Raw genomic sequence first — 26,743 nt, forward strand, 5'->3', positions numbered from 1 at the left:
TGGTTGCAACTATTTTTCCCCCTTCTCTTCCCCCGTGGTCTTCTGTTAAGTTTCTCATAGGCAAATAAAATGTTTTAAGGAGTGGCAAAGGGCATAAGAGAAATAAGGACCTTCGTTCAACTTTCTACATATTTTACCTGTTCTGTATGCAGGGCCCGTTACATAATTTGCGGGGCTTGACGCAAAAAGGAGGGTATGTGACCCCTTGTTCAAAAACCACGTAAGAATTTCAAGGTGGTGACTGCAGGGCGTTACAGTAAGCACCGGACCCTTCTAGCACATGTCAGGAGGCCAGCTCTGCCTATAAGGTACTTAGCCCGTACGATTATAGGGTAAAGCATCTTGGGTGCTTTGATGACACGGAAAATAATCATAGAGACCATCTCCGTGAGATTTGAAAGTCAGCTCGTGTATTTCCTTACAGAAAATAACAAGAGCCACGTGGTGGCCAGATACGGAATGTACCATAACGTTCCCGTTGTTCCCTGCCTTTCAGACTGTCTGTCTTACTCAGCTTTGCAAGTGTTATCCAGGAGGTGCTACGGGAAGCAGAGATGCAAAATCATCGCCAACAATCACCATTTCGGGAGCCCGTGTCTGCCAGGAGTGCAAAAATACCTCTCCGTCACCTATGCCTGTGGTAAGAACGCACCCTCAACAAACTTCTCCACGGAAGACCCTGCCTCTTTGGGAGGAGGTGATCAGGGGAACGAAAGGCATTTTCCAGCAGCACGCCAAACTGAGGCTACGCCTGGAAGTGTGTTATCTTCCCCAATATTCAAGAGTCTCTTTTTCTATCCTTTATTCTTGTAAATGCTGTTCATGTTAGAAGAGCCGTCCAAGTTCTTGGGTCAGAATTTGTTTTAAGAGTACTTTCAGGGTGAGCCTGGGTGGTTCAGTTGGTTAAACGTCGGGCTTCGGCTCAGGTCACGATCTCACGGTTCGTGAGTTCGAGCCCCGCATCGGGCTCTGTGCTGACAGCTCGGAGCCTGGAGCCTGCTTCGGATCCTGTGTCTCCTTCTCGCTCCCTGCGCCTCCCCCGTTCACTCTCTCTCTCTCTCTCTCTCAAAGAAATAAACGTTAAAAAAAAACAATTTTAAAAGCCTTTTCAGCAATCAGATTGGCCGCAAACAGGGAGAATAGGAAAAGAACAAGTGAATGGGGGTAAACCTGATGTCGTTGAGAATAGTGATTTTAATCTGAGTGCTTAGGAGGCTCTAAAATGTATGGATACGTCATGCAGGCTCCCGGAAGTATTGTTTGGGTCCTGGTTAACCTCCCCGTCTCGGTGTTTGGCTCTAACTCTCTCTGCGGCCATTCTATCTGCAATCCCACAGCGGTGAGTCAACAGAGCAAATCCTCACCCTAAAGCCATTAAAAATGTTACAAGGCAGCATGTCTCGGTTTTCCCGGTGTCTTCGAGCAAGAAAATGAAATGCTTGGTTCATTAGATTCCAACTTTGTAAAGCTACCTCAAAGTGAACCGGCACTAATTAACTCTCTGCGGGTGCGGCGGGTTTCTGGTTTGTAATCTTGACGTGTGGACTGTTCATCCCGAAATGATTCATAGGAGCAAAGGGAGAGCACAGAGTCCCGCATTTGAGGAGCCCAGTCCCTGTGCTCGTGGCAACCCCTTCTCCTGCTAGCCAGTCCTCCCTTTTTCTCTTTGTAGCATATTCAGGGGTGACTCACAGATCACCCAGGTCACCCGTTAAGGCACACGAAGCAGTTGGTTTTGGTCTAGGCACGGAATCGCACAACCCTTAGCACAATTAACTTAAGAACCTTCTCGTCGTCCCCGAAGGAAACCCTGCACCTTTAGCCGCGACCTCCAATACACCCCCACCGCCCCACCCCGGACAACCACCCATCTATTTTCTGTCTTTATGGACTTGCCTCTTCGACGGCCCGTATAAATGGAATCACGCAATGTGCGGTTCTTCCTTTGTGTCGGCTCCTTTGCGTAGCGTGTCGCCAAGGTTCATCCATGTTGTAGCACGTGAAAGTACGCCCTTCCTTTCTGTGGCCTCGTGCTATTCTGATGCATCCCCTGCCTCTTGTATCCTGAGCTCAAAACGTTGGCCTCTGCCGCGCCAAAGCCGTCATGGGTCCAACGAAGTGGCTGCATCAGCGCATTTCCGAAATAATAGCACCCACGCTTGCGCTGCGGAAAGCGTGGTTTTACTTCCCCCCTCAAGCTTTACTCCTGCTCCCATGCTGTAGCGTTGAACCCCCTCTGGCTGGGGTTCCCCAAGAAGCCCCACAGATCACTCTGAGGTTCTAGTAACGTCGGACCTCTGCAGCTGAGTGTTGCGGGACGTTAGCCTGCGGATGTGGGGGATCTCCCGGTGTGCCTTCGAGAAGGAGGTGAGCGCAGGTCCTCGGCCTGGGCCTCTTAGCTGAGAGAAGGTGGGCTTTCAGGGCCTGGACATCATGCTTCAGCTCGAGCTTCTTGTCCCTCGTTCGTTCATTCAGCGCATCGTGGGCACGTTCCCTGGGTCAAGGTGGTTTTGGTGCCAGGATTCCGTAGTTTAAAAAAAAAAAAAAAAGGCACGGTCCTTGTGCTGGGGATAATCGGTTGAGGGAGAGAGATGGGCACTTAACTAAGCAAACAAGCAGGTGAATCTGCCAGGCTCATGCGAAGCACCAAGTAGGAGGGAGGCAAGGAGCTACAGAGGTCAAGGTGGCATCAGGCAGCCCCAGGGAACGGGCTGGGGGCGGGCGACCAGCTAGAACAGGAGCCACTCGGGCTGAGCAGGCCTGGTGGCCATGGCAAAAATAAAAAATCAGGTGGATTGGAGAAGGGTTTGGAAAGTGCGAAGGCAAGACAGACGCTGAGGACGCCTGCCTGGTGGAAGGATTGGCGCCCGGAGAAGGCAGAGGGATGGGGTGTGGCCTTACACGGGCGTCAATGTCACAACGGGACAGGAGACTCGGGGAGCGGAGGGGGGGCTTGCTGTTCTGTCGCACGGCCTCTGTCTTCTCTGAGTATAAGGTCATCGGCTGTGAGGACAGGGGAGGAAAGACGGTTTGAAAAGATGGGGGAAGGTATAAAGTGAGGCTCGTGTCAGACTTCTTGGGGGAGGACACTGGTCTGCCCGGCGGCGTGGTTCCTTCCAGTGGGACCAGTTGCTTGAGACCAGACGTGAGACCAGGCTCACTGGTCAAAGACAAAGGAGGGAGAGAGTTGGGGTGATCCCAAGTGAGTGATCACAGCGGTGGGGAGTGGGATCCCAGCTGCAGACAGGAGGGGGCTTCGGGAAGAAGGGAAGGTAGGGTCAGTGGAGGGGTCTGGACGAGGTTGAGATCTACAGGGGGAGCCACTTGAGGGACGGAGGCTGAGGTCAGAGACGGGGTTTGCAGCTTGGTGTTAGATCTGGGGCAGTGGAGGTAATGGGATGTTGACCGTGTCCTTCCCGTCTCCCTAGGACATGCCCCCTTGTCCGCCAGTGCGGTCCCAGGACGTATTCCAAAGGGAAGGGGTGCCTCGCTGGGAGGCAAGCTAATGCCCATCCCCCACCAAGCAGACACTTCCTAAGACACCTTCTCATCACCTTCTAAGTGGCTGGCATTTAAAAAATATCCCCCTCTCCACCCTCGGCCAGATGGCTCTTCTCTGTGCAACCAGAATCATTAAATAATGATTTGCAATGTCTGAATATTTTATAGGTCACCGAATGGGAATGAAAAGGTTTCCGTTTTTAAAAATTTTCTCCCAATGGGTGTGGACGTGGATACAAAGACCGAGGATTGTCAATCATTGATTTCTAATTGAATCTGTCTTAGTTAGGACCCTTCGGGTGTGAGTGAAGGAACGAACGTGAGCAGGTTTAAGCCAAAAAGAGGGTTGAGGCAGGTGGGCATCATGTGGCTAGAAGCCCATCTTCAGAAGACAGGTCTGGGAAGCAAGGCCTCAGGAGGGGCTGAAGCTCCAAGGTCATGGCAAACATCTCTGGCATCTCTCTTCTCTGCTTCTCATGGCACTTCTTCCTTATTCTTTCTCTCTCTCTCTCTCTCTCTCTCTCTCTCTCTCTTGCACACACACAGCCTGCCTGTGACCTGAGCTGGATCGTATATGGCCACCACCACCGCCTGAATCGTTTTCATGTCCCATTTCTAGCAATATGGAGTAATTCCAAATTTCTTTTTTTTTTTTTAAGTTTATTTATTTATTTTGAGGGAGAGAGAGACACACAGGCAGGGCAGAGAGAGAGGGAGAGATAGAATCTCAAGGAGGCTCCACGCCATCAGCACAGAGCCGGATGTGGGGCTCAGACTCACGAGCCATGAGATCGTGACCTGAGCTGAAACCAAGAGTTGGACACTTAACCGACTGAGCCACCCAGGTGCCCCCCAAATTTCTAACAGAAAGATATGTAATTGGCTGGGCTGAGGTCAGGTAGCCTCCCTCCTTTGATCAGCCCTGACCAGAGGCCATGTGATGTGATTATAAACATGGCTGCCTGGAGAGAGGGGCCCAGCCAGACTCCACCCAAGTCAAGATGCTCCTGGGGCGCCTGGGTGGCTCAGTTGGTTGAGCGTCTGACTTCGGCTCGGGTCATGATCTCACAGTTCATGAGTTCGAGCCCCGCATCAGGCTCTGTGCCTGGAGCCTGCTTCGGATTCTGTGTCTCCTTCTCTCTCTGCCCCTCCCCCACTCGTGCTCTCTCAAAAATAAACATTAAAAAAAAAAAAAGATGCTCTTACATAAGAGGATCAGAGAAGACCCACCAATACCCTGCTTCTAACTGCAGCGTCTGATCTAGATTTGGGATTCTACCCAGCAGTCTTGCTGTGCCCACACAGGGGACAGGGCACCCCACCCTGTGGGGGGGGTGCTTTAGGGACAAATACTGAATATCAAGCTGAGGGCCCTCATTTCTATAGAAATACATGCCACTCATCACTGCTGTGACTCAGGCAGGGGGACGAGGTGCCTCACCCACAGCGACCACGATTGCACTTCATGGTTGGGGGTTGGGTAGGGAAATTGCAGTGAGCAGTTATTGTCTCTGCTCTGGGAGCTGAGGGTGCCCGGATATGGGGACAGGAGGGATGGTGGTACCAGGATTTGGGGGCGAGGGAAACAGGGGCCAGGATTTGGGGACAAGAGGGATACTGGTACCAGTATTTGGGGGCAAGAAGAATGAGTGCTAGGATTTAAGGGCAGCAGGAAAGGAGGTTACCAGGATTGGGGAACAGGAAGGATTCAGTGCAAGGATTTGTAGGTGCTCATGTAGTCTAGGCTCCTACCTAGAAGGAGAAGTTAAGCAGAGATACCATTTTTTCTCCAACACGAAGAATCCTTTCGCACCCTAAGTTCAACCTGGAGAGACTTCTTTCCTTCTTTTTTTTTGGGGGGGGGGGCTGGGGGAGAGACTTCTTTCTTTTTTTTTTTTTTTTTTTCAACGTTTATTTATTTTTGGGACAGAGAGAGACAGAGCATGAATGGGGGAGGGGCAGAGAGAGAGGGAGACACAGAATCGGAAACAGGCTCCAGGCTCTGAGCCATCAGCCCAGAGCCCGATGCGGGGCTCGAACTCACGGACCGCGAGATCGTGACCTGGCTGAAGTTGGACGCCTAACCGACTGCGCCACCCAGGCGCCCCGAGACTTCTTTCTTAAGGTCTGCACGGACCGAAGCTTGACACAGAAGATTTATTCAGGGGGAAAAAGAACTCAGGGTGGTTGCCCTGCCCAAATTTAGCGAATCGTCTTCTCTGGTTTCACCTAGACAGACTCACAGGGACTATGGGAATCACCTTGCTGTCTTTATAATCCTTTAACCGGTTGCCAAAGGCTGAGCGTGCCACGGACAGCACAGCATCACGGAAGGATCGAGGGCATGTGTGCCCAAGACCAGGAGCGGAGGCGCTACCTCTCCCCAGGCGAACGGTGCATCTCTGAGCCTCAGTTGTCCCATCTGCGGGAAAGGGGATGAGACGCGTCTTCACTCCGTGAAGACTGCCCGAGATGCACCGTTGGATCGCTGAGCCCGGGGTCCAGCGCGTATCAGGAGCTCCACGAATAACAGTTTGCTCGTGGTCTTACAAATGCATCTAAAATGGAGAGAGTCAGGCCTGCGGGGTGGTAGTAAATCGCATCCCAGCTCCTGTTGTTATTTTCAGGTTCCTAACCCACTCGCGGGGCCATCGTCATGTAGTAAGTGGGCAAGTTTCCTGACATGAGCCTGTATCACGCACAGCAGTTTAATGTCTGGAGGGCCGGATTATTCTGCAAAGCTCCTCTGGACTGTCCTTCCTCCCTGAGCTCTTCATGTGTCTCCAGCTGCAAAGCCTCTGGCATTTGCAGTGAGCCCAGCCCTGCTCAGGCCGTATGTTGAGAACAAGGTGAGAGACAGATGTGAAAGAAGTGTCATTCCTGGCAGGGAGGACTTAATCCTGCCAGGGAATCAGGGGCGTCCTTCTCAGGCTGCGGAGGCTATTTCGTCAGAAAGCATTTTGTGGCAACCCGGTTCGGTCCTCTGGGGCGCTGCCCTGGTCCCTGGGTCAGCGGTATGGCCATGGTCAGCCGAAGGGCATTCCTGGGGGGGCCCTGGACAGCTTCCGCCGCCTCCTGTCATCGTCACCTAGATGTGACCGTCCCTGCCGATGGGCGCGAAGGCACCAGGGTCTCCTGCGCACGGAAAATCCACAGTTTAGGAATGTTCTCTGGTTGTTGGTCCTGGGACATCCCTAAAAGAATTTAGTTAAGCACTTTGAGAAAGGAAATGAGCTTTTCTTGGTGCTGAACATGTCTTCCCAGCTCTTTTTTAAAAATCAGTGCAGTGGAACTTGGATGGTTTACGTTGGCTCACTCCTGTTTCCTGTTGCCACTTCTCCCAGATACCAGCTGGGCTAACGAACAAACAAAAATAAGCAATTTTCTGCAGGAAAAATATTTGGTTTCCTCTCCCTTCTCCTAGCTGGCTGTGGTGCACTTCGCCTTCAGAAGTCTTGTTCTGCCCTCTGCTTTCGCTCACGCTACAGTCCTGTCTGCTTTGCCCCAGGGCATCTTGAGATCGGATGGTTTATTCTTAGGGTCAGTTCTGCAGAATCTTTAATCCACTTCCAAAACAGTCTGTTTTGCTGCCCCCTCTCATTTGTCTATTGTCCTTATAGCACTTAGAGGATCATTCTAGCATGCGGTCTTAGAATTCTCTTTCAGGCTTATTAAGGAAGCGAGTGAGGACTGAGAGCCGTGGATGAAAAGCAGAGGAGGAGCTGGGAGAGCTCCGTGGTGGATTCCGGGCTGATTACAGTCATCTTGTTTCACTGAATCTCCCAGAAGTTCGCGTTCAGAGTTAACAGCGTTGGTTATTGAGGTGTCATTTACATACCTTAAGATTCACCCGTTTTAAGTAAAAACAGTTCAGTGCGTTCTAGGAAATTGACAGAAATGCACAACCAGCACCAAACTGCAGTTTTTTAAAATTTTTTTAAAAATGTTTCGTTTATTTTTGAGAGAGAGAGAGCACGAGCAGGGGAGAGGCAGAGAGAGAGGGAGACACAGAATCGGAAGCAGGCTCCAGGCTCTGAGCCGTCAGCACAGAGCCCGACGCGGGGCTCGAACTCATAAACTGTGAGATCATGACCCGAGCTGAAGTCGGACACTTAGCCAACTGACGACCCAAGCATCCCTGAATTAAGATATTTCTTTTTGGTTTTTAGTTCCCAAGAACATACTCACAGCGATCGATCCAGCCGTTGCTAATCTGAAACCTTCTTTGAAGCAGAAAGACGGTGAATATGGTAATTTTTCTGGCTTACTACCAGCATTTTTCTTTAAGTGAAGGTAAACAGTCCCATGTGACTGCAGTCGGGTGACATTGGTTGGACAGGGGATGTCAGGAGGTCATTGCAGTTACCAGCTCTGGTGATGGCAGTGCTGTGGCGATCGGTTGCAAACGGTGGCCGGCGTTTTGTTTTGTTTTTCAAATTATAAGTGGGATGAAACCTCTTTCCCTTCCCTGCTTATTTCCCAAACAAAGTACCACCTGGCAAAAGAGATCTGCTCGGAAACAAATTTGGGGTTCCTGGATGATGGGCCTCCTGGAAAGAGGACCCATCGGGAATGCAGGTGGGCCAGACCGAGGCTGGGCCTGAGGACTTCCAGAAGCCCCCCCTCCTCCCTCCGGTTTTCACTGGGCTCTTGTAAATAGGAGGGTGGGGGTGAACATTTTAGTTTTCTTATCCGATCGAGAATGGAATTCAGCCCTTTGGGACTCCTGATGGGAACCACAAAGTTTCTGTAGAGCATCGAAGATGTTGCACGTTGTGTGTTGAAAGTTTTGTATTACTCTTATTACATTTATGAGGTCTTCTGTCCCTAAATCGAAAAGTGAAGTATGCTCGACGCGGAAAACGGGAAAGCACCAAGGACTAGAACTCGCCCCTACTCTCAAAGCTTAGAGAAAACTAATGTTAACGTTCCGTGTTCGAGTTCCACCCCCGCGCCAGCTCTCCGCCGGGCTTTGCATCTCCCAGCCCCACTGCTGCTTCTGACACGGTTCCTACTCTGAGCCCATGAATATCCCGATCCCCCCCGCCATCCCCCCCCCCGGAGGCTTCTGCCCTGTCTGTCATCCCCAGGCGTCCCCAGATCTCTCAGGCTGCCCATCACGAGCTCACTGAGCTCTATCACAGAAGTGTAACCAGGCATTTGCAATCAGACCTGCCCTGCATTTGCTATCATTTCCAAAAAAGTGGCCCCGCACAATCTCCCTCCATAATCTCCCTCCCTTCTTCTCTGTGCAGACAGCAGCTCTGTGGTTAGGTACGTATGCCGTGAGTAAGCCCCCCAGAGGCATGATGAATGCCATTGCCTGTAGGACGGGAAAATCCGCTCGTTCCCTGCCGCAGTGGGGTGGGTGAGTGGCATCTAACGTTGGAACCCACCCATTTTAGGGTTTCTAAATCCCTCTTGTGGCTTAATATTTTCAGAGACTATTTACTCAGTGCTCTTGCTGGCTTGTAGTCTTCTGTAATTCAGTCAGAGGCCCATTTATTGGATTTCTGTGACTTTTTATTCATTATGGCAGTCCTGGGTTGGGAACAGAAGGCATCCCGTGAACGGCCATGACTCATCGCCCTTGCATTTCTTTTTTATGAAACAGGTATAAACTTTGACCCAAGCGAAACGAGGGTTCTGAGGAAAGACGGAGTTATTGTTAGCAACTCTCTGGCTGCCTTTGCCTACATCAGAGGTAGGTCAATGAATCGAAGCTTCCCAGAATGCTTTACCGAACCCTTACTGCCAGCTGCGATGTTTAATTACAACACTCGGCTAACGAAAAACGACTGGAAGTATGACTCAGCACGTGCTGTCTCCTAAGATCTGGAAACACAGGGGCCTAAATTCAGGGGCCGCTCCAGCTGGGTTAACACCCACCAGAGAGCGACATGGGGAGGAGGCAAACAGATCAAGTCACACTGCTTAGGAGTTGGGTTCCATGAGTAGTTTCCTCTCAGAGAAGTAGGAACCCGAGGAGTACATTTCCCAGTTCTCAAATTTGGGAAGGGCACGGGGTTCTTAAATCCCACCCTTGGCTGGGAGACAATGGAGCTAAAAGGTCCCCTTAGTGAACAGAACAGGCCATGCCCTGGGAAGGCTGAGTCTCTTCCTGACTCACCAGTGTTACCTCCCACGGTTGCCAAGGGTCCCCTTGATGATCTTCCCCTCAAGGATCCATCAGACTCAGCCCTCCCTACCTGGCGGAGCCAAAGCTGCTCGTCGGCATCAGTGAGGGGACGGTGCGTGCCTTGCCTTCGTTCGTCACCACCCTGTCCGCTCGCCTCAGGGTAGACCGTATTTTGTCATGTGAGCTCCGCAGGTTTCGGCGATGTCTACCTGACTCCGTTCAGGGAGGCCAAAGCCTCTGAGGCCTTCTGTACAATTCGTGTGACCGCAGAGCGTTGTGGCATTGCCGCTCAAGGCCGGCCGGGGCTGAGGCTCTTTGGGGGGAGGCCTTCCTCAGAGGAAAAGAAAAGTGTTAAGGAAACAGCTCCACACGGGAGGTGGAAAGGATGGTCTTGGGATCTTCTACTGTTCCATCGTCTTCTGGCGTCCGTATTCCTCCTGAGTGTGTGCTGTGCGGTTGTTGGTTTCTTCTGAGAATCTTCTCTCTTCAGACGACCCTCCGACTTCATTTCTTGCTGTTTCTGATAACATTTATGAGGCCTTTGCTCCCCTTCTGCATAAAAGTAGAGGATGTTTGATGTGGCAAACACGGGAGCCCACCAAGAACTAGAACTCGCCCCTACTCTCAAAGCTTGGAGAGAACTAGTATTAACGTTCTGTGTTCTTCTGGTTCCCCCCCCCCCCCCCCCCCCCCCCCCCCACGGCCAGCTCCCCGCCAGGCTTTGCATCTCCCAGCCCTGCTGTTCTTTCTAACAGGGCTCCCATGAATATCCCGATCCCCCAGCAGGGGAGGCCCCAGAGCCCTGTGTCACCCTTGTCAAAGTTAAGCGCCACAGGGATTTTTGTCAGAAATCTCCCCAGAGTCCCTCAGAGTCCCTGGAGTCCCTCAGAGTCCCTGGAGAGCCCCCTGGAGGAAAGGCATCATGAAAAATCTCTCAGGGAATAACGAGCAACCAGGAGCCGCGATGACTCTGCTCACGGAGCTGTGGCCGTGCTGAGCCTTGTCAGTGCCTCTCGACAACTGTGTTGGTCGCCTTGGGCCACCGTGACAAGACACTGTAGGCTGGCGGCTTCCACGGCAGAAATTCACGTTCTGGAGGCTGGAAGTCCAAGATCAAGGCGCCCACAGAGTCCGTTTCGAGTGAGAGTTCCCTTCCTGGCTTGGAGATGCATGCCTTCTCACTGTGCTCTCACAGGAGATGGGGAGAGAGAAAGAGAGAGAGGAGGAGGAGGAAGGAAGAGAGAGAGAAGGAGGAAGGCAGAGAGAGACAGAAAGAGAGAGAGAGAATGCTCTCTGGCATCTCTTCTTATAAGGACCCCGATCCTCTTGGATTTGGGCGCCACCCTTAATGACTTCATTTAACCTTAATTACCTCCTTATAGGTCCTGTCTCCAAATACAGCCGCATTGGGGATTGACCCTTTGACACACCAGTTGGAGAGGGGCACAATTTAGTCCATAGCAAAGACCCCGAGAGAGAGGATTCTGATCCCCCATTCTGCACACAGGGAAGCTCAGGGTCGGAGGAGTTGAGCCATTTGCCTGAGGCCACAGCAGGGACATCACCAGGGCCACGATTCAGACTCAGCAGGTAGAAAACCTGTGCTCTGGTTTCCTCTGAGCAACAAATGTGCCCTTCAGAAGTTTGAGGGGTGGATGTACCCGAATTACTCCCTCCCTCCGTGTCCGTCCTTTTACACACACGTGCCTCCCAGAAATCAAGTGAGAGATTTTCTCATTAGCACCCATTTCACTGCTACACATTGCCTGACTTGAGGACCAGTGCTTGCTCTCTTAGTTGTTGTCACGGCCCAGGGACCAGGACAGGCTGGCATGGGACAGATGCTCGGTAAGTGGTTAACCAATGAGCGGATGATGAATCTTCCTCTGGCGTCATGAGCTGTCCTGCACCTTCTTGTCACCGTGTATTTGCTATTTATAGGTAGTCCGTTTTGAAGAAATGTAAGGACTTCATGCCCGGTGACTTGGTTTTGTTGAGGGTTGCTTGGGCGCCTCCGTCCCCGACAGCCGTGGGGAGGAGGTCTGTCTGAGAGGGTGGGGGAACCGCCGGCAGGAGCAGCCGGAGCTGAGAGTGAGCCGGGTCAGCTTCTGGAAAAATCAGCTTCGCATGCTCCGGAGATTGGGTGGATCCCAAAGGACGTTTCCCCAGGTCAGGCTGCACGTGGTTTTGACACATTGGTGCAGTCACATACACACAGGGGACAAGTCGACTGGGAGCCAAAACTGAGGGGCATGTCCTGGGATACTGGAACACAGGGGTCGGCAGAACGGACGTGAGCGTGTCCAGGGGTCCCCGATGAACAGTTTCTCTTTGGGCCATGTAAGTGACCTGTGAAGCTTTCCCCAACAGTGAGGCATCATTTTAGTACGTTTAGTACATTTAGTACGTTCGAACGTACCCTTAACTGTGCACACCTAATTCATTCTAGAACCAGATCATCAGTTTGAAGAAGCCTGTGGAAAAATTCTGAAATCAGAGGAATGGAGAGGTGTGTGTGTGTGTGTGGTTTTTGGAAAGCGGTTTATTTGCTGGCTCAGCCATCAGCCCCCAGCAGACTGTACCCAAGGAGCCTTATTTGGACAGTCTTGCTCAGAACCTGACTCTCCCCCTGCACTTATTTTTTGTTAATGTTTATTTTATTTTTGAGAGAGAGAAAGAGAGAGAGGGTGTGTGCGCGTGCATGTACGTCAGTGGGGGAGGGGCAGAGAGAGAGGGAGACAGAGGATCTGCATGCCAGCAGAGAGCCTGATGTGGGGCTTGAACTCGTGACCTGTGAGATCGTGACCTGAGTCAAAGTCGGACGTTTAAGCAGCTGAGCCACCCGGACGCCCCACCCGCTCCACCTGTGTAAGTTTCGTGACAGCAGCTTGGTGTGTTTCCCCCACATACACCCGCAGGCATGCCTCTCGTGTCCTAATATTTCTGTCACTTGCCTCTGCTTGGGCCTCCAGCCCTCTGGCAGAGCATGCTGTGGACGGTCCGGCCGCCCGGGGTCCCTGGGGTAACTAGGGTAGCTGAGGGTCACGGTCAGAAAGCAGAGCTTGTCCTGAGATGCGGAGGCATCGTGTTTTATATGAAAGGAATTCTAGGCTACGAGACGGCCCTGCATTGAAATAGAAGTATGATAACACATTCCAAAGTCAGAGTTACATGAGAGGGAGGACGATCGGGGATCAGCGCCACCTTGCCACTGAGGTGTGGCTTCCGATGAGTTCCCACGGTCTCTAATCTTCGGTTCCGTGACAAGGTTATTATCGCGTCCGTAAGTGCTGTCAGACCAAGGGCTCAGGAAGCTCTGTGCTTTCACCCACCAGTAGCAGGGCCCAGGAGGCGGGACCCTGGCCCCGGCTTCTCGGCGTCTTACTGGGACACAATAGGTTGGAACTGGAGCTCGTGTTGGCTCCAGACCAGAGATCTAAGAGTCAGGGGGCCTTAAAGGCCACAGGCCACCCTTGTGAGATTCCTGCGGGCTTACCACAGCCGATGACATTAAAGCCCTTCACTTAAGCCTGTGATGAACTGAGGCTGAACTGAGAACAATAACACGATGTGAAGATTCTCTTTAACTGCAGGGAGACTAATGCCTTTATCTTTCTGGAACACATAATAGGAAAGGGGTCGTAAAAGCTGCGAGTGGTCCAGTTGAAAACTGACGATGTGCCCTCAATGTAAAGTCCAGGGGGCGGTGGCTGTGGAGAGAGAGCCCGGCCGGAGCTCGGGGTCCCAGCCATGCGGTGGCTGTAGACAAAGGACGAGGCTGCTTCAGGAGGACTTGGGCTAGCTCACCTCCAGGTGCCCTCTAACTAACACCTGGTGATTCTGTGACCTCAAACCAGTCAGCGTAGATGATGAGGAAGCCTGGCTCCCATGAGGCTTTGCCGTGTTCACCAACTTTGATCACGGGATCTCAGCAGACTTGGTGTAGACATGGCCTAAAGAGCGACCACTGGGCAGGAGGCACGTAGGGCCTGATAAGTGGGAAGCTCTCCCTGCAGTTGACCATCACCTCCCAGAAGCAGAGGGAGAGAGGAAGAGAGGCAGCTACATAATGGAGCCCCGCCCACAGGACACCCCTCTTCTCACGGACTCAGCAGGTGTTTGCGTAATCCCTGCTCCGCCCTGGGCGCTGGGGATTCGTGAAGAACAAGAGAGTTCGGCCCCTGCCCTCATGGAGCTTGCGTTCTCTGGGGTGAGACCAGATAAAACACCTTCAGCGATTTAGTGACATTCAAGATGCTATGGAACCTAACGACGGTGGGGGGGGGGGGGGACCTGGCCCAGCCTGGGGGTGGGGGCAGAAAGGTCTAGATGAAGGAGGAAGAAAGAACATTCCGTGCAAAAGCACCAAGGTGTGAGGCCATCTGCCCCTCGCCCCAGCCCCGTGGGGAATGGAAGGAGGCCAATGCGTCAGGAAAACAGAAACTGAGGCATGAATGAGTCCTTGGAGCTGAACTTGGGGAGGGTAGCTGGGGCCAAGGCCTAGCAAGCTTCGCAGGCTACGGTCAGGATTTGATTTCCAACTTAGTGAGAAGAGGGAAACTGTTTACCGGTGCTAAGTAGGGCAGTGATGTGATCCCGTGTGCAATTTTAAAAAGATTGCAGTGGCCACAGTGGGAAGGTGGGTGACAGGGCGAGAGAGGAGAGAGGAAGACGGAGAAGGGCGGTGGTGTTCCTGGTTTTCAGATAAATTCACTAGATCAAAAGATGCCTTAATGAAAGTGGAAGTCCCAGCCACTCACCAAGAGATAGTCACAACATATACTGTCAAATGGTTATTACCAAGAATATATAGAAACTGCATACATGTATCAGCTCCCTCGTAGGTCTGTCCCCAAGAGGAACACTTGCACGTGGACATCAGGGACATTTACAGGACTGTTTGAGGCTACGGCGCCCACGTGGCAAGAGCCTGAGGGAGACAGCGACCAGCAGGAGAGAGCGTGAATAAGCCACCGTGTAGTCAAGATAACGGAGCAGTAGGAGGCAGCGTAATATTCAGTTAAAAACTCCCAGGGTGGCTCAGTCGGTTAGGCGTTTGACTCTTGATTTCTGCTCAGGTCATGATCTCGCGGTTCATGAGTTTGAGCCCCACATCGGGCTCTGTGCTGACAGTGCGGAGCCTGCCTGGGATTCTCTCTCTCTCTCTCTCTCTGCTCCTCCCTTGCTCATGCTCTCTCTTTCTTTCTCAAATAAATAAACTTAAAAAAATAAAAGTAATGAAATGAGTAAACATCAAGGAGGGCTGTGCCCTGACCAGCAAAGAGGATGTGTCCTAGCCTAATTTAATTCCTAATTTAATTCTGTCCACCTAGGCTCCTTAAAAAGGAAGGAAGGGAAGAAGGGAGGGGAGGAGGGAGAAAAAGGTATGGTAACTAGCCCAGAGTTAACCTGCCTGCCTGGGGCAGAGCCAGATCTCAAACTCTGTCCAGGGAGGGTGAGGCCCAGGTTTGCCCACCACACCACTGCTGGGAATGACTGACCTCTCAGAGGAGAGGAGAGAAACCGGTGATCGTGGTTTCCTGGAAGCTCGACCATCATGGGACTCTTTCTCCCTGAAAGTGGTCCTGTCCTGACCTGTGGGTGGCTGGAAAAGGAACAGGCGGGACTCCGTTGCCCCACCCACGGTCCTTACAGGTGCCACAGGGGTGATGGCGGCAGGCGTGGCCGCCAGCGGGACTCACGGTTTATGCTGAGGGAAGGAGGAGATGGGTAGTGGCTGCATCCAAAGCCCACATCGGGGTGCCCCGAGAATGGGGGGGTTGGAGGGGACATTGGCTGGGAGGTTTGGGGCGGGTGGGGTGGGGTGGGGGCAGCAGGGAGAGGAAAGGGACATTCAAAGGGACAGGAGGGGAGAGGAGTCAGGGGTGAGGAGTCGGCTCCCAGCGGAGGCTGTGATGTGCGGGAGGGAGAAAGAAACATCCGCCCTATTGCCTTAGAGTCTCTGGTCTTTCCATCATTCTCTGTGTTGTTGGTTAATGACTTTGTCCCAAATGGCAGCCCAATCCCCATTCTACCTCCACTCCCAGAAACGAAAATAGCCTTTTCTTTTCTCGCAAAGGATGCATGGCTGTGTTTGACCAAATCTTCAAAATGCCTTGACCCTCAGGAAAAATATATTACTATTAATAGCACTTAAGAACACACACAGCTGTCCTTCCCTGAGCTGGATCGATTGGCGTTAAGACTTCCGTGTCATAAGGAGAGCGATCAGATTTTACTAGTAGGGGTGATGGCAACAAAGAACAACATATCTGGGTCCAGGAGCTGCACCGCGACTTGAGCTGCAAGTGAAGGAAGCCGAACGGAGAGGTTTCGAGTTTCCAGGGGATGCGTCCTCCTTAGTTAGATCTCTTCCTATCAGACCAGTGGGCTAGATCCCTTGATGATATAGGAAACTTAACAACCCTGGAGTTTTGACACCAGTCTGGACCTCTGGGGAAGGACAGAGGCAGCAAAGGCAATAGTCATTATTCATGATACTTCTGCGTGGTAAATGGGGGGCGGCGGCAGGGGGGGGGGTTGCTGTGCCTAGAGAAGGATCACTGAGATGCACTGAGCAAATGCCAGGGGTTCCAAGTGCCCACCCCACAAGGAGCTCACAGCCCGAGATCCCGAATCCAGGTCTGGCTAAGCCTACAGAGGCCAGTTGTCCACAGGCGGTGGCTTCCCTTTGCTGGCTCAGCTTGAGCCTTTGTTTCAGGGGTCAGCAAACTGTGGCCCTCGGGCTGGTTTTGTAAATCCAGTTTTAGTAGCCACCCCTGTAGGTCTGGGGCTGCCTTTGTGCACAAAGGCAGCACACACTCACGGCCCACAAAGGCTGAGAGCCTCACTATCTGCCCTTGAAGGAGAAAGTCTGCCAGCGCCTGATTTCTGTTTTGAGGGAGTTTGCTGCATCGTTATTTCCCAAAGCGGGAGTGCTAGGACCTCAAGGGATACATAACTACAAAATGGGGACAATAATGGCCCTTTCCGCGCAGGGGTAAGGTAAGGATTCACCTTATGTCGGGACTTAGGCCAGAATACGTGGTGCAAATTAGCATTGTTTCTGTTATTCTTACGCAATCATTTGGATGTGGGAAGAACTACTAGAAACTTCTGCGTACATTTATTTTTCAATCTAAAAGACATCAAGCTTTGCTAGCATCTACTGTATTCATAGTACATTCATGTACGTATACTTTATATATAAATTAATTTTTCAAAATTCGCTGCTACCACTAATACTAGTGAACAGTTTCTCGAGCGCTGACTATGTGTCAGTGAATGTTCTGAGAGTGTTACAGGAATGCACTCTTTGGCAGGAAGGTGCTATTAGCCCCATTTTACATATGACGAAACTGAGGCACAGAGGGGTTATGTAACCAGCCAACAGTCACGCAGCTAATAAGTGGCAGATTGTAGTTTGCACTCGGGGGGGGGGGGGGGTCCAGCTTCTGAGTCGCTCTGCTGTGTGTCCTCTCGTGTACCTATATGGATCGACCATGCAGGCTCAAAACCTTTTCTTGTTTTAAACCAACGGGAGTGTACGACCAGTTAGGTGAGGCTGGTTTCAAAGATGCTGTTCAAGGGGCACCTGGGTGGCTCAGTCGCTTAAGCCTCTGACTCCGGCTCAGGTCGTGACCTCGTGGTTCGGGAGTTCGAGCCCCGCGTCGGGCTCTTTGATGACAGCTCGGAGCCTGGAGCCTGCTTCGGATTCTGTGCCTGCCTCTCTCTCTCTGCCCTTACCCCGCTCGTGCTTTGTTTCTCCCCCTCTCTCAAACATCAATAAACATTAAAAAAAATATTTAAAGAAAAAGATGCTGCTCAGGATTGGCGTCCTGCGTGAGCTGTTGGTTTGGGCAGACGTCTGTTTCTGTGGATTGGTGAAGGCTGACAGTCCTGGCCAGCTCCTGACTTGTCTTTTCCCACCCCCCCCCCACCCACAGCCCACCCAGAGAGAGCAGCCCTGCTGTTCGTGTCCAGTGTCTGCATCGGTCTTGCACTCACATTGTGCGCCCTGGTCATCAGGGTGTCCTGCACCAAGGACTTCCGAGAGCTGCAGCTGGTGAAGGAGCACCTCGTGCCAGGAAGTGACAAGGCTGAGGAAGACAGTGAGGATGAAGAGGGGGAGGAGGACTCTTCAGACTCTGATTTTCCAGGGGAACCGTCTGGGTTTTGTAGGACTGCGTATCCTGTCTACAGTTCCATAGAAGCTGCAGAGCTGGCCGAAAGGATTGAGCGCAGGGAGCAAATCATCCAGGAAATATGGATGAACAGTGGTTTGGACACCTCACTCCCGAGAAATATGAGCCAGTTCTACTGAAAAAGAGACACATCTTACGCGATCACACTTTCTGAAGAGGGAAGGATCCAAAATGCCCCTCCGGTTCTATTTCACTCGTACCTTCCATGAAGGAGTATTTGTTATGTCATCCAATACCGGTGAAGCGAGAAGCTGTTAAAGGGACCTTTCCAACTGTTTACAGCACATTCAAAATAAACTAGGAGGGAAGTCTTTGTTTTCTTTATTTATTTAAATTCTTGGAAAAAAAAAATTTTTTAATGTTTATTTATTTTTGAGACACAGAGAGAGAGCATGAGCAGGGGAGGGGCAGAGAGGGCGGGAGACACAGGATCCAAAGGAGGCTCCAGGCTCTGAGCTGTCAGCACAGAGCCCGACGCGGGGCTCGAACTCACGAACCGTGAGATCGTGACCGGAGCTGAAGTGGGACGCTCACCGACTGAGCCACCCAGGTGCCCCTTAAATTCGTTTTTATACATTAACATAGAATGCACATTTATTGCGTGCTTATAATTCCAGGCTCTGTTGTAGCTGCTTTTCATATGTTAAGTCATTAATTCCTCACAACAACCTCATGAGGTAGGGCTATCATCCCTTTTACAAATGAGTAAACAGGAGATTCCTTGTATCAAAAAAAAAAAAATTGTACTGATATACAGGACAGCAAGCTTGGATCCATCCACTATGGTGGATTTTAATCACTAAAATTATTTGTTTAGAACAGAGATCAGCAACATTTTTCTTTTCTTTTTTTTTTTTAAATTTTAAATGTTTACTTATTTCTGAGAGTGCAAGCAGGGGAGGTGCGGGGGGGGGGGTGGGGGGGAGACACAGAATCCGAAGCAGGTTCCAGGCTCCGAGCTGTCAGCACAGAACCCGGCATGGGGCTCGAACCCATGGACCGCGAGATCGTGACCTGAGCCGAAGTCAGACACTCAACCGACTGAGCCACCCAGGTGCCGCTCAGCAAAATTTTTCTTAAAAGGCAAGATAATATTTTAGGCATGTGGGTCATGCCATGACTGCTCAACTCTGCCATTGTAGCTCACAGGTAGCTATACATAGCTAGTACATAATGAGTGAATGTAGCTGTGTCCCAATAAAACTTTATTTACAGACACTGAAATTTTGAATTTGATTTCATTTTCACATGTCACATATTCTTTTTTTTTTTTAATCACTTTAAAATGTAAAAACCTTTCTTAGCTCACAGGTGCAAACATTTACCTGATTTTGTAAATAATGTGTGGGCCACAAGACCTAAAATATTTACTCTCTTGCCCTTTATTTTGTTTTGATGTTTATTTTTGAGAGACGTGGGGAGAGAGAGAGAGAGAGAGAGAGAGAGAGAATGAACGGTGGAGGGACAGAGAGAGAGAGGAAAACAACAGAATCCCAGGCAGGCTCCAGGCTCTGAGCTGTCAGCACAGAGTCCCCACGTGGGGCTCAGAACCCATGGACCGCCAGATCATGACCTGAGCCAAAGTCTGACGCGTAACCGACTGAGCCACCCAGGCGCCCCGGCTCTCCTGCCCTTTAGAGAAAAAGTTTGCCCACTCCTGATTCAGAATGGAAAAGTGCACAGCTTCTAGTGGTCAAACGGATCTTCCAGATTACCCAACAGTCCTTTGGGCAAGGATCAAGGCGGGGAGTTACCTTTCAAATCATTGCAGGGGAGCGGAAGAAAAAAAAAAAAGGTAAGGAAACCGATTCCTAATGGGAGAACTGGTGAGAGGTTCCTTTAGACAGCTCCCCCTGCTGGACAGGAGGCTTATAGCTATGGAGTAGAATAAGATTTTATTATTTATTTATTTATTACTTATTTGAGAGAGAGAGTGTGTGTGTGTGAACAGGGGGAGAGGAGCAGAAGGAGAGAGAGCAAGGATCCCAAGCAGGCTCCACACCCAGCATGGAGCCCGAGGCAGGGTTCGATCCCACTTCCCCTAGGGTCATGACCCGAGCCAAAATCAAGAATAGGATGCTCAACTGACTCAACCACCCAGGCGCCCCCCATTTTTTTTTTCTTTTTTGTTCCAGTGGTACCTAGGGTACAAAAATGATGGTGTTATATCCATCTCGCATGTCTGCTGTGGATGGACAAGCTTTCTGCCACCAACCCGGCAAGCAGGCACATGTAGTTGAGGAAGCGGAAGGCTGACAGGTTAAGTATGGGGGCCCAGTTCACATGGCAGAACGGGATGGAGGGGACTTAGTTGTGAGGTGATCGGGAATAACTGGCTGTTCCCTCAGGGACTCAAACAATGCTGGATACGGAGAAGGCATTTTTCTCTCAGTCCCCCCACCCCACCCCCCACCCAGGACCTGAGAGTGAAGGGCCCATCCGAGGCGTGCAGGAAAGGGTGGGTGTGGAGTCTCTCATCAACCGGCCCAGCATCCTGCCTTGAGAAGGGGTCTGCAGTCCTGTTTGTTTGTTTTTGTGTCAATTTGTCTTAGTTCATTTGAGCTGCTACGACAAAAATGCCACAGACTGAGTGGCTTAGGAACAGTCGAGATTTATTTCTCACAGCTTGGGACGGTTGGAGTCCAAGATCAAGGTGCCATCTGGACAGTTCCTATAAATGGAATCACACCGTGGGTAGTCTTTTCGTGCCTGGCTTCTTTCGTTTAGCGTAACGTCTTCTGGTTCCACCGTGTCGTAACACGTGTTAGGACTTCGTTCCTTTTTTGTGGACGAATACTATCCCATTGCATGGGTAGAACACATTCTGCTCACTCATTCATCTGTTGGTGGACACCCGGGTTGTTTCCACCTTTGGCTACTGTGAGTTATGCTGCTGTAAACATTCGTGTATTTTTTTTTTATTTAAATTTTTTTTTCAACGTTTATTTATTTTTGGGACGGAGAGAGACAGAGCATGAACGGGGGAGGGGCAGAGAGAGAGGGAGACACAGAATCAGAAACAGGCTCCAGGCTCTGAGCCATCAGCCCAGAGCCTGACGCGGGGCTCGAACTCACGGACCGCGAGATCGTGACCTGGCTGAAGTCAGTCGCTTAACCGACTGCGCCACCCAGGCGCCCCAACATTCGTGTATTTTAACACGCGGTATTTTAACAACAGTGCCGTCGCCCAAAATGGCGACTGCAGGTTTGTTGAGAAATTCTATGTTTTCCACTCAACAGAGGGAAGGGGGGGGGGCGCTGAAGATGAGTCAGAGTGACATCCCCTCTTTCACCCCGTCCTCCTGCCAATTTCAGAATGAACTTCCCTTACTCTGACCCCTGAGAAGGTGGGAGGGTAGGGATCGGTTGAGAGAGGTGTCTATATGGACAAGCTTGGTTGGGGTGGTTTGGGCAGAGGCTGAAACGCCTCAGGACCTCCAGGTAACTGAGTCCTCCGTAATGCGGGGTCCCGGGAGAGGTTGGCGGGGCCGGAGATGCCATGTTTTAAACCTGTCATGAGAGAGAAATTTCTCCTGGGTCATGGCAGACAGTGACATGAACACACGGCTCCATTGTCTAACTTTTTCCTGAGGATTCCGTTCTAATCAAAGAGAAGGCTTGTCCTTTCATTTCTGGGAGCCCAGCAAGGAGCACTTGGGTATTGTCCCGGCTCCTGGAGCCGCCTGTCCCCATTGTCTCCATATCTAGCTCCCAAGCGGCACATCCATGAGCATAAATACTGTCCCTCTGCTGTCTTTCTGGGGCTGAAAGGAACATGGCAGCTGGAGGTCTTCCCTTTACCAGTTGGAGAAAGAGTCTGGCCCACATGGACCTCCGTCGTAAAGCTTTTGTGGAGCGTCCCACAGTGGTCTTCCCTTCTCTGAGCCATCCCCAACCCCCAAGCCCCACGCACTTGCACACCCCTCCCAGGACCCCCGAGGAGGCCACACGGAGGACAGGCCCGCCACGGGCGAGGGCCCTTGTTTGGCCCCCGCGAACGTAGTGAGCTGTTTATTTGCATTTTCTGGGCCTCAAAGAAGAATGCCACGTTCTTCTCATGCACAGAGCCCGAGGGGTCCTGCTGAGAATGTGTTTGCACGGGCACGAAGCCCAGGAGGGAGAGGACCGAACCAGATTCGGATGAAGGGCTGCCGCTGGAGCGTGGCGGCCGGAGGAAGCTCCCGGGTGGAAGGCTCCCCGGGGAGCGCGGGGCCCACGCGGCTGCTCCTCCGCTTTGTGCGTCTCTGGGCAACAGACACCCCTCTGTTTCCGAGCGGTGGGGTCCCGGAAGTCCTGCGAGAAGAAGCCAGCCCTCGGTGGGAGGTTTGCCCCGGTCAGCACCTCAGGACCCTGCTGCAAACACCGCCTCGCCAGACGCGAGCTGCCCGCTGGAAAAGTCGGCCCTTCTGCAGTCCCGGGGCTGGACGTTGGCGGGGGCCGCTGGGGCCTCGTAGACGCCGAGCATCCGGGGCCGCCTCGGGGAGGAGCGGCACACCCCCGGGGACCCAGAAGCTTCCACAGATGTGGAGCGGGTGATGCCCGGATCCCCGGACCGGGGGAGGGGAGGGGGTGCCCCCCGACGGCCCCCGGCTGCCCTTTTCTGCAGAGAACCGGCTCCCATCCTCTTTGTTTTGGTCCTCCCAGACTGCTACCACAACGGGCCCCAGACTGGGCAGCTTGTAAACAACACGAACCTATTTCTCGAAGTTCTAGAGGCTGCGGCCCAGGCTCTGGGAGTCAGCACAGTCGGGGGAGGGCCCTCGTCCCGGTTCCCTGCCCGCACCTTCTCATGTGGTAGAAGGGACGGGGCAGGGCTCTGTGCAGCCTCTTTCATAAGGGCGCTAGTCCCACTTACGGGAGCTCTGTCCTCATGGCCCGATCACCACCCAGATGCCTCACCTCCTAATACCAGGGTATCTGAGGGTTAGGATTTCCACACGTGAATCTTGGCGGGGGGGACACGATCATTCTGAACGGAGCCATTTTCTTACACGAATTCCTCCTGAGAGCACTCCTTCAGGAAATCACTCATGCAAGGGTCCCCATCTCAGGAAACTGACCTGCCCCCCGGGGTGAGGGGCTGTGGACCTGGGAGGGGGGCGTGTGCCGGTCCCTGTCGGCCCACATTGCTGGCACAACGTCGCCCGAAACCTCAGTGGAGGCCAGACCCAAAGGATCATCAGGTACCCCTCTCACCGTCGAGTGGTGCCAGGAAAGAGTCAGCCTCGTGTCTGGTAAGTCTTGGAAGGGAGCCCTCCTTTCACCCTGCTCCCTGCCCCCACCCCAGACACTGAGACACGGAGGCCAACCACAGTGAACGTGGCTCTGTCCCCGACTCAGGCTCCCTTCACTGCCCCGTTGCCTCCCAGCTTCTACTCTGACTCGGTCCCAGTTTGATCTCGGGTTGATCTCCCTGCGTCTCCGTTTCCCCATCTGTAAAATGGGCATAATAACGATACGTCCCTCCTGGTGGTGTTGAGGGTCGTGGTGCTTCGCATCCAGTACGAACAACAGGGAAGGCAAGTTTTTATCATCGGTTATTCCTCCCCCCTGAGGGGCAGCATCAGCATGGCCAAGGCCAATGTCCCTTCTACAGGAGATCTGACAGAATTCAAGGGCAAAGCAAGAACAAGCTGAGGGAGGGGACGAGGCAGCCCCGCTTCTGCCCTGCTGCCCGGAAGACTTCGTAGAGGACGGGCAACTGTCTGCAGGGCTCAGGGGAAAGTGTCAAGGTCGGACTTTCCTTGGATTCTTCAGCCGAGTCCATTGTGGAGTCTCCCCCGCATGGACTTTAAAGGCTAAGCCCAGTTCTGGGGGGGGTAGTTACGAACCCGGAACTGTGGTCCTTTTTTTTTTTTTTTTTTTTTTAAGAAGCCCATTGTAAGCCTGACCAGAGCTGGCCAAAGTCCATCCCAAGACTGGACGGGAGCCCGGGAGATTAAATCCTAAACAAATACTCATTCCAAATGCCTTGTCAACTGGGAGCCATGCTGGCCTATAGTTGGAAATAAGGCAAGAAAGGGCCATGATAACACCAACCACATAAGGGAGAACTCAGGAAGCTGGCTAATAACCCGAGGTCACTACCTCCTTTTTAGGAATTTCAAATCCACGGGCACCCCCTCTGTGGGGCGCTGTGCGGGCTCCCCGGGGAGTGAATGAGACGACGTCTAATCGCCGACGTGGACAACCCAAGGCTGTGCTGTCCAGTGCCACACGTGGTTATCTAAACCTAAATTTAAATCAGTTGATGCAATTTCGACGTCAGATTTCAGTCACACCGGTCACATGGCAAGGGTTCACCAGCCACGTGGCCGGTGGCTACTCTCCTAGTGTGGACGGTTTTGCTGAGCGACGCTGGGCTAGTGGGTTAAATCAGACACGTAGGGGCACCTGCGTGGCTCCGTCGGTCGAGTGTCCAACTTCGGCTCAGGTCATGATCTCACGGCTCATGAGGTACTGACCGCTCAGGGCCTGGAGCCTGCTTCGGATTCCGCGTCTCCCTCTCTCTCGGCTCCTCCCTGCTCGTGATCTGTCTCTCTCTCAAAATAAATACTAAATTAAAAAAATTTTAGACGCACAGACGTGAGCCCAACTCACTGCAGTGAATGGAGCGGGTATGCACCCGGGGGCCTCGCCAACCAGGGGTGTGATCAGGTGAAATCCCAGGCACAGAAATGTGGGACCCAGGTGCCACGTACCCCACCTCGGCTCACCTTCAAGGAGATGCCCCCAAGTGTCCCTGCTCTCCAGTCCCGAGGCCTCTGTCACCCTGGTGTGCCTCGGTGGGTGCACGGGCCCACAGCCACAGCTGCAGCTCAACTTTCGTGGGCTCCGACCCACTGCAGAGCCATGGGAACTCTATCCACCTGCCCTGCCCTGGCCACTTATCCTTCCTCCTGATCCAGAGACAGTCGGCACCCCCGGGAACAGTCCAGAGAACCTCGGGCCAGGCCTTTCGCACCCCGGGAGCCTGTCCCCCGTCCCCAGGCCGCTCTGCTGGGTCACCACGACCGAGCCCCCTTCCCTCCCTCCTCCCCCTCTTCTCCTTCAGTATCTCACGTGGCCCCTGAACCCGGGCGCAGAGCCGGCCCTTCCTTTTTATCCTTTGGATGTTCTGGTTTCACAAGGCAGGCTGTGAGAATGACAGTATAGGGTCAAACCAGGCAGCCCGGAGCACAGAAAGAATGGGGGAGGCGTTCAGCCTGGTCCTCAAGGAATGAGCAGAACTGTATTTATTCATTTATTTAATAAAATTTTATTTTAATTTTTAAAGTTTTGTTTTCAAAGTTTGTTTATTTTTGAGAGAGAGAGAGCAGGGGAGGGGAGAGAGAGAGAGAGAGAGAGGAGACAGAGAGTGCGAAGCAGGCTCCAGGCTCCCAGCTGTCAGCACAGAGCCCGACGCGGGGCCCAAACCCACAAAGCTCGAGATCATGACCTGAGCTGAAAGTCGATGCTCAACCGACTGAGCCACCCAGGCGCCCCAGAATGAGCAGAATTGTAAAAGGTGAATCAAGGTGTGGAAACCTGACGTGCAGAAATGAGTAGCAGTGATAGACCAGGAGGCGGGAGTGGGAAGGGCATGTTTAGGGATGGGGAAGAGCCAGAGGGGGGTGGGGTGCACCATGGGAAAACAGGACAATGGTGCAGGACATCAGGAGGCGGGTCAGTGCTCCGGGCCATGGGACTTGTCTGACCCCTGGCAGTAAGTATGGAATCACCCTCTCTGGGCAACATCCTTCCACCCCCCAGAGCAGGTAAGGGACTCACCTCTTCTACCCTCGGCCAGCAGGGCCTGGCCTCAAACCTTGGCCTTCCGACTCTTGGAATAGTAATCGCTCCCGATTTTACCGCTCACTATCCAATTAGTATCTTGGAAAGTACCAGATTACAGCTTAAGTCTGTTGGAGAAATTAAAATCATCACGCTCAGGAAGCTATTCTAGCGACTCACTCACGTGGGTGCTTTAAGCTGTAATCAATCTCATCCAGGGCCCAACAAGTTAGTCTGGCAAAGCCTGTCTTTGAAAGGTTCCCAGCCTTTGCTTCGAGATTTGCTCACAGCCTGATTGCATTTCAGACTGGGCCAACAGAAAATCCAACTGGGAATTTATCTTGAGGTGAAAATGCCGCCTTCCTGCTTTTAAGCAAACTCTCTGGGATATCGTGAGCTGAGCCCGCGGCACCGGGCAGAACAAAGAGAGGAAAGCTGGTCACTTCCGATTGGGGGGTACATATTCATTCCCCCTACTTTCTCCGTTCCAACTCATGACTCCATGGATTGAGTCCTTTCAAGAAAAGAAAAATAGACCTTGTCATTTCCTATTGTTTCAAAGACAGACTCCAGCCTGGGAAAGATTAAGGCAAGAGGAAAGGGCCTCGTGTCCAGATGACTAAACAGCAATCTGACCTGGAAAATGCTCGATTAGTTTCTGAGGAAGGGAGGGAGCTGCAATTAAAGGCATGTGTAAAATCGTGACATTACCTCACTAAGGGAGCAAAAGGAAAGCGCTCCCAATTGGCTAACAATGAACTGGAGGAGAATGTGTTACTAATCTGTGAAGAATGTGCAGACCCAGTGAGCTGCCTCCCAGCTCTGAGCTCCCGAACTTCCTTCCTTAGAACCTGACCTCTGGCTGGAAAGCCTCCGGACCCTGGGAGAGCGAGGCATGTGCTGTCAGTGGAGGGGGGCGTCTCAGGAACAGGCCAGGCTTGTCTCCACGGAGGCTCCGGTGACATCCGTCTTGCCTACACCCCTCCGTTTGTGCACGAGGAAAACTTCTGTTCTTATCGAAGATGTCTTGGGAAGAATTCCAGCTCTTCTGGAAAAAATAATAGTAATAATAATAGAGACGCCTTGTATCGTGTTTTCACGTGAAGTCGATAGATCTCCATGTACT

At 52.2% G+C, this 26,743-nt stretch overlaps 1 protein-coding gene across 2 annotated transcripts in view; it reads left to right on the plus strand.

Annotated features, from left to right (window-relative positions):
* Positions 1-18,155, plus strand: part of EVA1C (eva-1 homolog C) — a 76,380-nt gene extending 58,225 nt beyond the window's left edge. The window contains exons 5-8 of one of the 2 annotated variants that reach the window (XM_030328992.1): positions 497-640; positions 7,671-7,751; positions 9,116-9,205; positions 17,587-18,155. In XM_030328992.1, coding sequence (XP_030184852.1) covers positions 497-640; positions 7,671-7,751; positions 9,116-9,205; positions 17,587-17,963 — 692 coding nt within the window. In that variant the 3' untranslated portion in view covers positions 17,964-18,155. The remainder of the gene's footprint in view (positions 1-496; positions 641-7,670; positions 7,752-9,115; positions 9,206-17,586) is intronic. The other variant, XM_030328993.1, reaches the window with a different exon arrangement.
* Positions 18,156-26,743: the final 8,588 nt, after the last annotated feature.

This window comes from Lynx canadensis, chromosome C2 (genome assembly GCF_007474595.2).
Source record: "Lynx canadensis isolate LIC74 chromosome C2, mLynCan4.pri.v2, whole genome shotgun sequence".
NCBI lineage: Eukaryota > Metazoa > Chordata > Mammalia > Carnivora > Felidae > Lynx > Lynx canadensis.